This window comes from Staurois parvus, unplaced genomic scaffold (genome assembly GCF_062004578.1).
Source record: "Staurois parvus isolate SC_StPar_1 unplaced genomic scaffold, SC_StPar_1.0 ptg000017l, whole genome shotgun sequence".
NCBI lineage: Eukaryota > Metazoa > Chordata > Amphibia > Anura > Ranidae > Staurois > Staurois parvus.
The window spans coordinates 10,914,413-10,927,475 of NW_028317813.1; the positions used below are offsets into that span (position 1 = coordinate 10,914,413).

Consider the following 13,063-nt stretch of genomic DNA (forward strand, 5'->3'; position numbering starts at 1 on the left):
TTGAGCATCCTCTACATTCCCAACCCTATCCCAGTTCAAATCTCCCTAATAAAAGCACAAAAACAAAGCTCAAGGACTAATCTCTGACTCCTGGGTGCAAGCCTGTGTGAGATGCGTGTTGCCTGGCTGCACAGGGCTATAAGGGGACAAACTCCTAAGGGGGTAGTGCTACAAAGAGATCACTACAGCAGTGATCCATCGTTTCACGGTGATGCTGGAAAGAGATAGAACATCTCTGTCATGACCACCATACCCAGAAGAAGTAATGTAATGTCACATTCTTTAGAATGTAAACACAACGCACTGGGGTTTATTTACTAAAGCTGGATAGTGTAAAATCAGGATCACTTCTGCATAGAAACCAATAAACAGCCAGGTTTTATTGCCAAAGCTTAATTGAACAAGCTGAGTTTAGAAGTTGATTGGTTTCTATGCAGAAGTGAGCCTGATTTTACACTCTCCAGCTTTAGTAGATATACCTCATTGTGTCAAGCACAGTATGCTACAAGCACTCTATTTAGTGCTGTGTAGAATGATCGGAAACCCAGCGATCATAGTGCTCAAGCTGATGGGGCTGCAGAAAACAATAGAACCAGATGCTGATTTAGAACGTTTATAAACTTTTATGAAATGCTCAGATCCATCACAGGTATTACATGAGACACATAGGGGGTGTACTTACTAAAGCTGGTTCACTCAGAATCTCATTCACATGTGCATGGTAGCTTCTAACCTCAGCTTGTTCAATTAAGCTTTAGCAATCAAACGTGTAAGCTGATTGGTTTCTGTGCAAAAGTGCACGAGATTCTGAGTGAGCTAGCCTGTCAGGGACTGCGGGTCTTGCAGCTGTGCACAGGTCTGCACATACACAGATTGCCTAGGTGCACTAAGGTGCAGGCACTAGGACCTGGGCGTCGGCGTCGGCAATTGCACCAATGACTGTGCAGGGCGCACTATTTAAACTGGCCAGACGGTGACTAGGTTGCCGCAAGGTCTAGTTCCTGTACCCGTATTCTGAAGTGTGTTCCTGTTGCCGATCCTGCTTGTCCTGATTTGTGTTGACCTTCTCCTGCTCTGACCCCCGGCTCGTCCCTGACTACTCTCCTGCCTGTTGTATATTACTATTAGACCTCCCGTTGCTGAACCTTGGCTCGTGACCCGGCTGCTCTCTGTCTACTGTTTGGTACCTACCTGCCTCCACCGTTACCGACCTGGCTAGTCTGACTACGCTCATTCCTGACTGTCATCCATCCATCCTGCTCAGGACCTGGACTTGTCAGCCTCTTCACAGCAGGCTCACCCCCACGGCACGTACCCTCGGCGGGACCCCTCTACCACAGTTGGGTGCACTCAGGGGTCGCGACCTGGTTTCAGTCTCGCACCAAGTCCATCCCCACCATCAGGGGCTCTGGTGAAAAGGCAGACTGGGACTTAGACTCCGTGTCCTGGGGAATCCCGTTCTGTGGATCACTAGAGATTCCGCCAGGCGGTGCCTGACATAGCCTTAGTAAATAAACCCCATAGTCTTTCAGACATGCAACAAGCAAACATACTAAATTATTTCTGAAACACTATGGGATGTAACAGCCTGGCCCCACCAACTTTTCTACTGCAGCAATAGGGTTCTTGTAATTTCTTTCTCCCTCAATATATTTGCACAGATTTCTGCTCCAGTTGGAACACGAAATAGGCACCTTATCCAAATAAGAAATTGTGTACTAAACTTCGCTACATTTTATTGTGTGTGTTTTGTATGTAACTTTTAATATGCTTTTATTGTATGCACCTTCTTCAGGAGATTTTTTACTTTACGTATGTTGCTGGATGGATTAAAATGTAGGGAAAACATATATATTGTTTGTTCTCTGTTCAGTTGAATACATGAAATCTTTTATGTGTGGAAAGTATAATTATTACAGATAAGTGTAATTGTTATAAATAAATACAAAACTCATGTTGTTGTACTATAACACCAAGGTGTAAGCCTTAAGAAATGTAATATTACATACAAAGGTTAAACATAATTACTTGCTTGTCCTGTGTGTTAACTGTGCAGCTGAGGGCAGGACTAGATGTAGCAGGCATATCTGTGACCTTTGGGCCTATGGCACCACTAAATGCTGTAACCAATGTTGAAAGGAGCAAAGTCTGTGTGCAAGGCAGTTCAGAATGAAACAAGGAGAAAGCACTCCATGTGGATAAACAACATTGCTTTGTGAGTAATAAGCAACATGTCCTAAACAACGTTTCCTTTAAATGACCTGGACATTTAGAAGTTGTCTAAAATGGGAAAACGAATTATAGTTGCTTATGGTCTGTGGGCCATAGGTGGTCCGCTTGGACTACACCACATATACTTGGAACGGGACAGCCATGCCTTACTTCTGATGCTTACATTGGGGGGATTTGGTGTAGGGTGGATGTGGGACTTTTGGAAAATTCCTGGGCTTGTATTCAAATTCAACAAACAAGAGCGGAAGAAGACAAATGAAATTAAGAATGGAATACCATCTGCAAGTATCATTCAGTTCATGGCACAGGTAACCACTGGCATTTATTTTGGTCTAGTTGCTGCCATTGGACTATCCACTCTTACAAGTTATTACGTGTTAGTCCTACCACTTGCAGTTGCTTTAGGAGTACATCTTGTGGCTTGTGTAGGAGAGAAAACCTCTAAGCTGCAGAATACATTGGTAGCTGCATTTTTGACATCCCCAATCTTTTATGGACGTGCTATCTCCATGATCCCCATAAGTATTGCTGCCAGCATTACTTCTCACCAAAATCGCCACTACCGACTGCAGCAACGACAGCATGAAAACCTCAGTCTTCGTCTATATCGCATTGGACTGGCCTACCTAGCCTTCACTGGCCCTCTGGCTTACAGTGCACTGCTTAATACAAGTCGAACTGTGAGCTATGTGGCTGAAAGCATCGGGACCCTCCTTGGTTGGTTGAGCTTTTTCCCCAGTCTCAGTGCACTAATGGAAAAGATTCTCCTCCTACCATACAGGATTTGGGGGCTGTTTACTGGAGGGGGAGGTTTACATCACCAGTACTACAAAGAGTGGGAAAAGATCTATGAGTTTGTGGCAAGCTTCCAGAATGAAAAAGAAGAGATGGCCTGCAAGGTGAGATGTAAATTTTATATTTGCAGTTTTATTAAGTATTACGGTTTTTTAAAGTGTATCTCTAGGCAAAATCTTTTTTTTTAGTTTTGGATATAGTGAGGAAGTGTTAGACTTTCTGTAAAGTTTTATTTCTGTCTGTGTCCCTATTGGGAAGATTGATCACTCTATTTATACTTGTGACCATTGTCACTGAAACCAAAAGTGTTGGGACATCCAAAATGTTAGAGTTATCTCCAGAACAGAGGGCAAATCTTCTAATCAGGAAACTTGTTTTGGGGATAACTGTCAAAGAAGGTAATTCCCCTCACTTTGTGATATTTACATTAACTTCCTGTTCTGTCGCTGGCACAGGAAGTTACATAGTTACATAGTCTGGTTGAAAAAAGTCCATCTAGTTCAACCAATAAATGGGGGAAAAAACATTTATACAATTCTATATACACAATCCTATACCCACAGTTGAAAGAATCCAGGTTGTTTTTTAAAACAATCTACTGAGCTGGCCAGAACCAGCTCTTGAGGGAGTCTATTCCACATTTTCACTGCTCTTACTATGCATGAGCCTTTCCATGTTTGGAGATTAAATCTTCTTTCCTCCAGAGGTAAACAGTGCCCCCTTGTCCTCTGTGATGACCTTAAAATGAATAACTCTACACCGAGTTCACTATATGAACCGCCTATGTATTTATACATGTTGATCATATCCCCCCTTAATCTCTTCTCAGAAGAGAATAAATTCAGTACTTCTAATCTTTCCTTAGAGCTGAGCTTATCCATGACTCTTATCAGTTTAATTGCCCTTCTCTGCACTTTCCCCAATATCCTTTTTGTGAATTGGTGCCCAAAACTGAACTGCAGATGAGGTATTACTAATAGTTTGTACAGGGGTAAAATTATCTCTCTCTCTATCTGGAGCCTATACCTTTCTGAATACAAGAGAGTAGTTTGCTTGCTTTGGGAAACAGCAGCTTGGCATTGCATGCTATTATTAAGCTTATGATCTACCAGAACCCACAGACCCTTCTCCACCATTGATTCCCCCAGTTGTACTCCCCCTAGTATGTATGATGCTTGCATATTCCTAGCCCCCAAGTGCATAACCTTACATTTATCAACATTATACCTCATTTGCCCCTTAGTTGCTCAATTAAACAGTGTATTGAGGTCGGCTTGTAAGTTGGAGACATCCTGTAAGGACGTTATTGCACTGCACAGCTTGGTGTCATCTGCAAAGACTGAAATAGTACTTTTAATTCCAGACTCTATATCATAAGGGTCCCAACACTGAACCTTGGGGTACACCACTAACAGCCCTAGACCATTCAGAGTATGAATCATTAAGCACTACTACCTGAAAGCAGTCTTTTAGCCAGTTTTCTATCCATTTACAAACTGATTTTTTTGTAAGCATGTAGACTTTACATTATCCATGTGTGGGGAACTGTGTCAAATGCTTTAGCAAAATCCAAATATACTAAAGTATACTACGTCCACAGCCACTCATTTGTCTAAGGTTTATTTAGATTACCTGTCACTCTACCCCCTTGAGGTAGATTTATTTTTTTTGCTGGGTCCCCATAAGCTCTGCACAGCCAGGCAAAACGCATTTTCCGCACTCCCAGAATCAGTAATACAGTCCTTGAGCTTGTTTTTATTAGATTTTAACAACTTGGATGGGGTCTATGGGTATATGGAATGCCCAAGGAATTGTAGAACTTTGAGGACAACTTCTTAGCAAAAATTTACAAAAATGTGGACCAGAATCAGCAACAGTCTTAGTAAGAAACACTGAGTCCCCTTTGGTGAACCTCCTCAGACCCCAAATTAAACTCTTCTCATCCACCCAGCTGTTCTGAGGGTATCCCTGGGCAAGAGATTCCAAGAGCTACAACGAAGTAGTCCCAGATGAGAACTAGTTGGGTATTGCACCTGGCCACCCTCTCCCTTCTGTGGCCCAGGGGGTGTAGAAGTATTCACACAGTCCCGTCCTGTAGACTAATGGGTTGCAGCTGCTTTTAGGCCTTACGCAGGGCTGGCTCCTTCCCTGCTGACAGGCTGTCTCTCCCAAGTAGACTGTAGGGCAGTGGAGATCCTTCTATCCAGCTCCAGCCTGTAGGTAGGTGGTCTCCTCCCAAGCTCCACACACCAGCACCTTCCCTCAATGCATCTTCCACCCAACTCCCCTGCTGTTCAGGCTCTCTCACATTCAGGGTTGTTCTAGCCTCCATGCCACAAAAAAATCATATCTACCTATAGGGCACTACATATCTCCTCACAAAAAAAAACAGATTTGTTTGACAACTTCTGTCTTTCATGAATCCATGCTGCCTGGTACCTAAAATATTTTTTTTCCAGCAAGAATGGCTTTAAAATGACAGAGCTCAATTCTTTTAGGACCCGTGGGTGTATGCCATCTGGTCCAGGTGCTTTATTCACCTTTATTCTGTCTAAATATTTCTGGACCATATCAATTTTGAACCATAGTGGATCATTTGGGGCTGTGTCAATATCATCTTCTTTATGGACATGAGCACCCCCATGCTCCTTTGTGTACACAGAGCTGTAAACAAAGACTGTAAAGAGAAACTTTACAGTCACAGACAGCAAAAAATAACCTGGCAGAGTTTTAACCCTTCCCTGCTCTATACAAAACAAAAAAATGTTTTGTCTATACACATACTTTAACCACTTGCCCTCCTGAGGATTTACCCCCCTTCTTGACCAGGCCATTTATTGCATTACGGCACTGCTTTACTTTAACTGACAATTGCGTGGTTATGCAATGCTGCACCCAAATTAAATTTATGTCCTTTTTTCCCACAAATTGAGCTTTCTTTTGGTGGTATTTGATCGCCTGTGCAGTTTTTATTTTTTGTGCTATTAAAAAAAGTCCAACAATTTTGAGAAAAAAAGTAATATTTTGACATTTTGCTATTAAACTTGTCCAGTAAAAAAATTTTAAAAAATCAAATTTCATCATAAATTTAGAACAAAATGTATTCTGCTACATATCTTTGCTAAAAAAAAATCCCAATATGAGTAAATTGGTTTACGTGAAAGTTATAGCATTTACAAATGGTGTTATAGATACTAGAATTTTTTACTAATAATATAGCGGGACTGTGGCCGGCATTCTGACACTGGGGAGAACTGACTTGGTGTCACTGACATCCCCAGTGACACCAATACAGTGATCAGTGCTAAAAAAAGCACTGACACTGTACTAATGGCACTGGGCAGGAAGGGGTTAACATGAGGGGCGATCAAAGGGTTAACTGTGTCTTGGGAATGTTTTACTGGGCGGTGGTGTGTTGGTGCTTCACTGTAAGGACACTGCTCTGGATGGCTGTGCTGTGCACAGCCATCCAGAGCAGTGTGCCCGAGCCAACAGGGAGGAGGACAGTTAGTAAACAAAGCAGCCCTTCTCCCTATTGGAGGTCCTTGGTAATCACCAGGCAGGGGTGGGTAAGCTCCGGCAGGGATCCGGTGATTGACAGCTGCGGCCACACGTGCGCCCCCTACCCGGAAATGCAAAATCACATATATACATGATTTTGCACACCCCTGCCGCCCTGTAGCAGTATATCTGCTTTAGGGTGGTGGGGATGTGGTTAAGGCTAGGTTCACACCTATGCAGTTTGCGTTTGAGCCATTTCTGCACTGCGTTTTTGCACTTGCGTTTTTGACACAATGGACTGTACTGCATTTCTGCAAAATGCTGCAGAAAACGCTTGGGTATGAACCTACGGTTAGTAATGTATTGATACTCTGTAACTATGCAAGAAGTTTTGCGGTGTTATTATGAATATGTAAGTCCTTGTTGTCGGGGGTTGAACTGAGGTTTTACTCCCTCCCCACCTTCGCCCCACCCAACCACCCATGAAATGGCAAAGTGTATACCCAATGTCTTGTTCAGCAGGTAATACTGCTGCCAAATGCAACCTATTCAAGTGGAATGGTATTTACTTATGAAATTCCTATTCAGGTGTAAAATAAAATGCCTGGAAACCTGAATCTTGAATGCCTGGTAGCAGCTGCTCTACCACCCTTTGAAAAACGATCCATTGTGGATCCACTGCAGCCCTAATTGACACAAATGAATGGAGCACTGTTTTTATTAATACATCATTCATTTATTTTTAAAAGAAGTGTAAATACCTTCTACTTGATATTAGCTTCTTGCAAAATCCCTATATGACAGAGTTTAGAATGGGAGAGGAAGAAGCAGTATAAAGAGCCAGTCCTGTGTTAGCAGGGAGCATGCTGAAAGGAGAAGAGAGCAGAGTGACAGAGAAATTAGCTCACTCTATTTACTTCTTCTCCATTGTCCAGTCACAGGCTGGAGGAGTGACAAGACCTGTAATTATTACTTAACTGCAGCAGAGAAAAAGTAGATCTCCTACCCTGCCAGGAAAGGCAGTGCTGTGTGGCAATCTGTTTAAATCTCAGACCTGGATAGCCAGAAATACAAATCCTTTGGGAGAAATGGTGTAAAGCTGAGCTTATAGGAGGAATCAGATAGTTATTAGAAAATAATTCAGCAATAGGAACTCTTTCTACTGACATTCGTATCATAGAAGAGTACATGTCAAGTAACCTGCAGAGAGCAGCAGAACAGCACTTATCTTTTGGCTATTGGCCAGAAAACTCAAAATCAGTGATTTGACTAATAAAATAAAAGTGTTATGAGTCTATGTAAAGCCAAACAACAAACTTCTCTTTTGTCCATTTTCATCTGTTAAATATACCATTAAAATCATTTATGTTTTGCTTGTCATTGGCAGCATTTTGTCTGTTCAACAAGTGCAAAAAATAACTCTTGCTATTGTCAGAAATCCAGATCTGTTCTATGGTCTGTATTACTTTTCTTTGTTACCTCAAAGATCCTAATATGCCCTCACAGTTCTTCTCTTGAGACTACAGAAAAACTAATCTTTGTGCTGTGAAAAATAGGATAGAGGACAGTTCAGAGCAGGGGCAGACTGACCATTTGGAAACTCAGGCACTGCCCGAGGGCCCGGGGTCAGTAGGGGGCCCCGTGAGATGCCCCTGGTACCTTTTTCATAGGCTTTTTTGAGTTTGGGCAGGGATACAAGGACCCCATGATCCCCTATTGCCCAGGGGCCCCATGATTTGTCAGTCCGCCCCTGGTTCAGAGTGTGCACCCGGGAGCCCAGTGATTGCTGTGTCCCCCACACAAAGCAGATCACATTGCTGGGTACAGGACCAAAGAAATTGGTCTTGCACCATGTGATCACTGTGTTCAATCACAACTATCACATAGTAAATTAAGAGAGTGAAAGCAAATATCGGTTCTCTCTGCTCTCAGAGAGATCGGCTTTAAGAGGAAAGAGAACCTTTACTGCAGTGCTGTGAGTGTACTCTGCCTGTACACTCACAGGCACCAGTGCCAGCCTGCCCACTGTGTCCCTGATCATGGCCCCCAGTGTAATACAGATAAACAGTGCAGTCAGCCCCCTGTCACCTGTCACACCTGTCCCAGTGTCACCAGTGCTGCCAGTAACACCACCATGCACCATACCAGCGTCCTGATCACCGCCATACCCCATACCAGCGTCCTGATTACCACCAAAATTTATACCAGTGTCATGATCACTGCCATACACCATACTAGCATCCTGATCACTGCCATTCCCCATACCAGTGTCCTGATCACCGCCATACCCCATACCAGAATTCTGATCACCGCCATACCTCATACCAGTGTCCTGATCAGCACCATACCTCATACCAGTGTCCTGATCACCGCCATATGCCATACCAGCATCCTGATCAACGCCATACCCCATACCAGCTACCTGATCAATGCCATACCCCATACCAGCATCCTGATCACTGCCATACCCCATACCAGTGTCCTGATCACCACCATACCCCATACCAGCATCCTGATCACCTCCATACCCCATACCAGCATCCTGATCACAGCTATACCAGCGTCCTGATCACAGCCATAAGCCATGCCAGTGTCCTGATTACTGTCATATCCCATACCAGTGTCTTGATCACCGCCATACCCCATACCAGTGTCCTTATTACGACCATACCCCATGCCAGTGTCCTGATCACTGCTATACCGTACACCAGTGTCCTGCTGACTGTCATACACCATATCAGCACTCCTGATCAGTGCCATACCAGCATCCTGATTACCGCCATACTTCATACCAGCATACTGATCACCGCCATATCCCATACCAGTGTTCGGATCACCACCATACCCCATGCCAGTGTCCTGATCACTGACATATACCACACCAGTGTCCTGATCACTGTCATACACCATATCAGTACTCCTGATCACCACCTTACTTCATACCAGCATCCTGATTACCGCCATATCCCATACCAGTGTCTTGATCACAGCTACACCAGTGTCCTAATCATTGCCATACCAGTGTCCGGATCACTGCCATACCAGTACTAGTGTCAGTAGAACCAATGCTCGCAATTTTTTCCACTGTCCTAGTGCTCCAGGACCTCCAAAAATTGCATAGGTAGTCAAGAAATTAGATGCATAATTTATGCCCCTAAAAAGCCTTAGGGCGCTCCTTGGATTTTTGGCCTCTCTGTGTGGCTAGCCTGTGAAAAAGTTTCACACATGTGGTATCCCCATACTTGGGAGGTGTAGCAGAATGTGTTTAGAGTTGTAACTCTAAGTATGCCCATGCTGTGTATTAGATATGTCTTATTAATTGACAGATTTGTGTAAAACAAAAAAAAAATCATTTTCTTTCCACATTTTCCAAAATTTTGCACAAAAAAGTTACACTTTTTCAAAAGACTCATTAGAAAATACCTTGGTGTGTTGTCTTTACAAAATGTGGTAATTTTGTGAGTATTTACACTGTCCTGGTGCTCCAGGGCCTCCAAAAATGTGACAGTCAGGAAATTAGATGCTTAAGTTATGCCCCTAGAACACCTTACGGTGCTTCTTGGATATCAGACCCCTCTGTGTGGCTAAGCTGTGAAACAGTCTTACACATGTGGTATCCCTATACAGAGGAGGAGTAGTAGGATGTGTTTTGGGGTGTAATTCTAAGTATGTCCATACTGTGTGTGAGAAATATCTTGGGGTGTTTACTCTCCAAAATAGGGTAATTTTGTGTGTGTTTCTACTGTCCTGGTGCTCCAGTACCTCCAAAAATGTGATAAGTACTAAGGAAGTACAATGTGTAATTTACATCCCTAGAAAGCCTGAAGGTGCTCCTTTGATTTTGGGCTGCTGTGTGGCTAGGCTGTGAAAAAGTCTCACACATGTGATATCATCATACACAGGAGGAGTAGCAGAATGTGTTTTGGGGTGTAATTGCAAGTATGCAACTTGTGAAAAAAACACATTTTACTTAATTTCTTTAGATTCCAAAGAACTGTGAATAAAAAAATTACAACTTTTAAATTGACAAAAAAACTCACACTGCCACTTTTTAAATACTGTCCACTCTCTACTTTCCAAAAAAGGATCATTTTGGGGGTATTTATTTGTCTTGGCATTTTAGTGACTCAAGAAATTAGATAAGCAGTCAGTACTTCAGCACAGATCAGTTTTCAAATATATATACCATAGTTTGTAGGCTCTATAACTTTCATACAGACAAATAATATACACTATATGGGAAATTTATAAGCATAAAATGTAGCAGATTACATTTTTACCTAAATTCATGAAAAAAGATTATTTATTTGCAAAATTGTAAAGCAAAAAATAAAAACCCAGTGGTGAGTGTTGCATGCCTGAGTAATTGCCATTCAAAGTGTGAAAGTGCTAAAAACTGGAAATTTGGCCTGGACTGGAAGAAGGGTGAAAGTGTCTGGACTTGAGGTGGTTAATGTAGATTACCCATACAATATACACATTATATAAAAATTATAGTAATCATGTAATATAAATATGTTTTCTCATACAGAAAGTTTTTATCAAATTAGCGTAATCTGTTTATGGTATTTTAAAATTATCTTATATGATTTTTGTACTAGATTCTGGGAGTGTCTCCTGATGCTACCATTGATGAAATAAATCGCCATTATCGGGACTTGGTAAAGCTTTGGCATCCAGATCACAACCGACACCGTCCCATAGAAGCTGAGCAACATTTTATTGAAATACAGACTGCTTATGAGACACTCACTCGCCTCCTTAAAATGAAAATTCATGCAGACTAATCTAATGTAGCTGCTGTAAAAAGACAGTTTTATCATAAAGATGTGCTTTCACATAGTTTAAATTGAGATTTAATTTTACTGTACTGAAACCACAAACCTTTTCTAATTGGTTGCTATTGGCTATTCAGCTTATGCCTAGAAATGTTTGATATCCAGCTGTTTTGAACTGTTAGAGCCCATATGAACAGCACACTTCCTAATCTTCATATAACTTATCATGTTTCATCAAGGAAATTATATATGAAGAGTTAGTGCAATATACTATAAATCACTCCATACTGCTCTGCAATCAGAAAATATTGTGCAACAGGCATAACTTAAAAAATGCAACCGTCAAACTGCCGTTTTACATAATAATGTAGCTGTTTGTAATTGTAAACTGACTATGAATAAAATGACTGAGTACTTGTCTTGCTTTGTTGGTCCGCCTAAAAATGCACAAAACTGGGACATTAAAGTGGAACTTTACTAATTTTTGCACATTTTCTCTCTTGCCTCCCCTCCCGTCCCTCTTACACATTAGTTAAAAAAGGTATTTAAAAAGTAAAACCTTTTTTTATATTTTGATTCCTAAATCCAGAATAACATCATGGTCCACCTGTATGTGCAGACACGCCACAGGTATTTGCAGCCACTCAGAAGAGTACTCAGAGGCAACCCCTGCAGCAGATGCACAACATCTTAAAAACTGGGTCCTTGGATGTGTGACAAAGTATTCAAGAAACCATTTGTGAGATATTGCAAATGTGCAAATAAGTCAGGGAAAGGGGGTACCAGAGTACTGGCAGAAATGGCAGAAACTCACAAGGTGCCTGCACAAGCACCAGATCCCGATAAAGAAATAAATATGGAATAACTGGAGAACCAATTCCCTAAGCTCCAGCAGTGGAGTGTTCCTCAGGCTGTGAGCTCTGATTTGTTTGATATCAGAGGGTATGCAACCACTGGAGAATGAGGAAGAAGATGCTGCAAGGACCAGTTTTGAAGCACTGAAGAGCCTGCACAAGTAGATGATCAGATAAGTAAAACTACTTTTCCCATCCTGTGGAAGAAGACCCATAGCAAGGGAGGGTTTTTGCCATCCCCGTGTTCATGAACAATGTATGATTTAGCTTTCAGGACTAAGTTCTCTGCCTCAGATTTAACTGCTACTTTGTATTTAGGTTCAGGTTGATTGGGAAACAATACTACAATGCATTTCTGCCCAGGTCAACTCCCTCATTGTTATAGTACCTTGTATATCAGGATCATTTCCAAGAGGGTCCTTCTCCAGAAGCGCTCTTCCCGCCCTATCCTGTGTATAACATACAGTATTTCCAGGATGTTTGTTTTCCTGTTAAAGTAATACACTATTTATCTATATGCTGTAGTAGGATGATAGCAACCAAGATCTCTGTTTAAAGAGACTCTGTCACGAAAACTGCAGCTAAAAGCATAGAGAATTTGCAGTGTTTTTTATAAATCATTGCTTTATTCATTTGGGTAATAGGCCTCTGAAATATAAAAACCTGACTACTCCAGGAGAGTCAATTCCCTGGCACAGTCCCCTCCTACCTTTTCCATAGACCTGTCTAATTACTGTCTGTGCTGGCCTTGCTGCTCCACCCTACATAACCTTTTATTTAGCTGCTGGGGAGAAGGAAAGTGGAGCCTTCCTATAGAGTGTCAGTTGGGTGACAGTTCTCAGTCTGCTAAAGCTACTGACATCACATCAACAGCAGTTATGGGGTTTTTGGATGTCTACACAA

General features: G+C 42.0%; 1 protein-coding gene across 1 annotated transcript; it reads left to right on the plus strand.

Annotated features, from left to right (window-relative positions):
- The first annotated feature begins 2,160 nt into the window (after positions 1-2,160).
- DNAJC22 (DnaJ heat shock protein family (Hsp40) member C22) lies at positions 2,161-11,725 on the plus strand. Its single transcript, XM_089681633.1, has 2 exons — positions 2,161-3,131; positions 11,130-11,725. Exons 1-2 carry the CDS (start codon positions 2,286-2,288, stop codon positions 11,313-11,315), a joined length of 1,032 nt encoding a protein of 343 aa, XP_089537759.1. The 5' UTR covers positions 2,161-2,285; the 3' UTR covers positions 11,316-11,725.
- Positions 11,726-13,063: the final 1,338 nt, after the last annotated feature.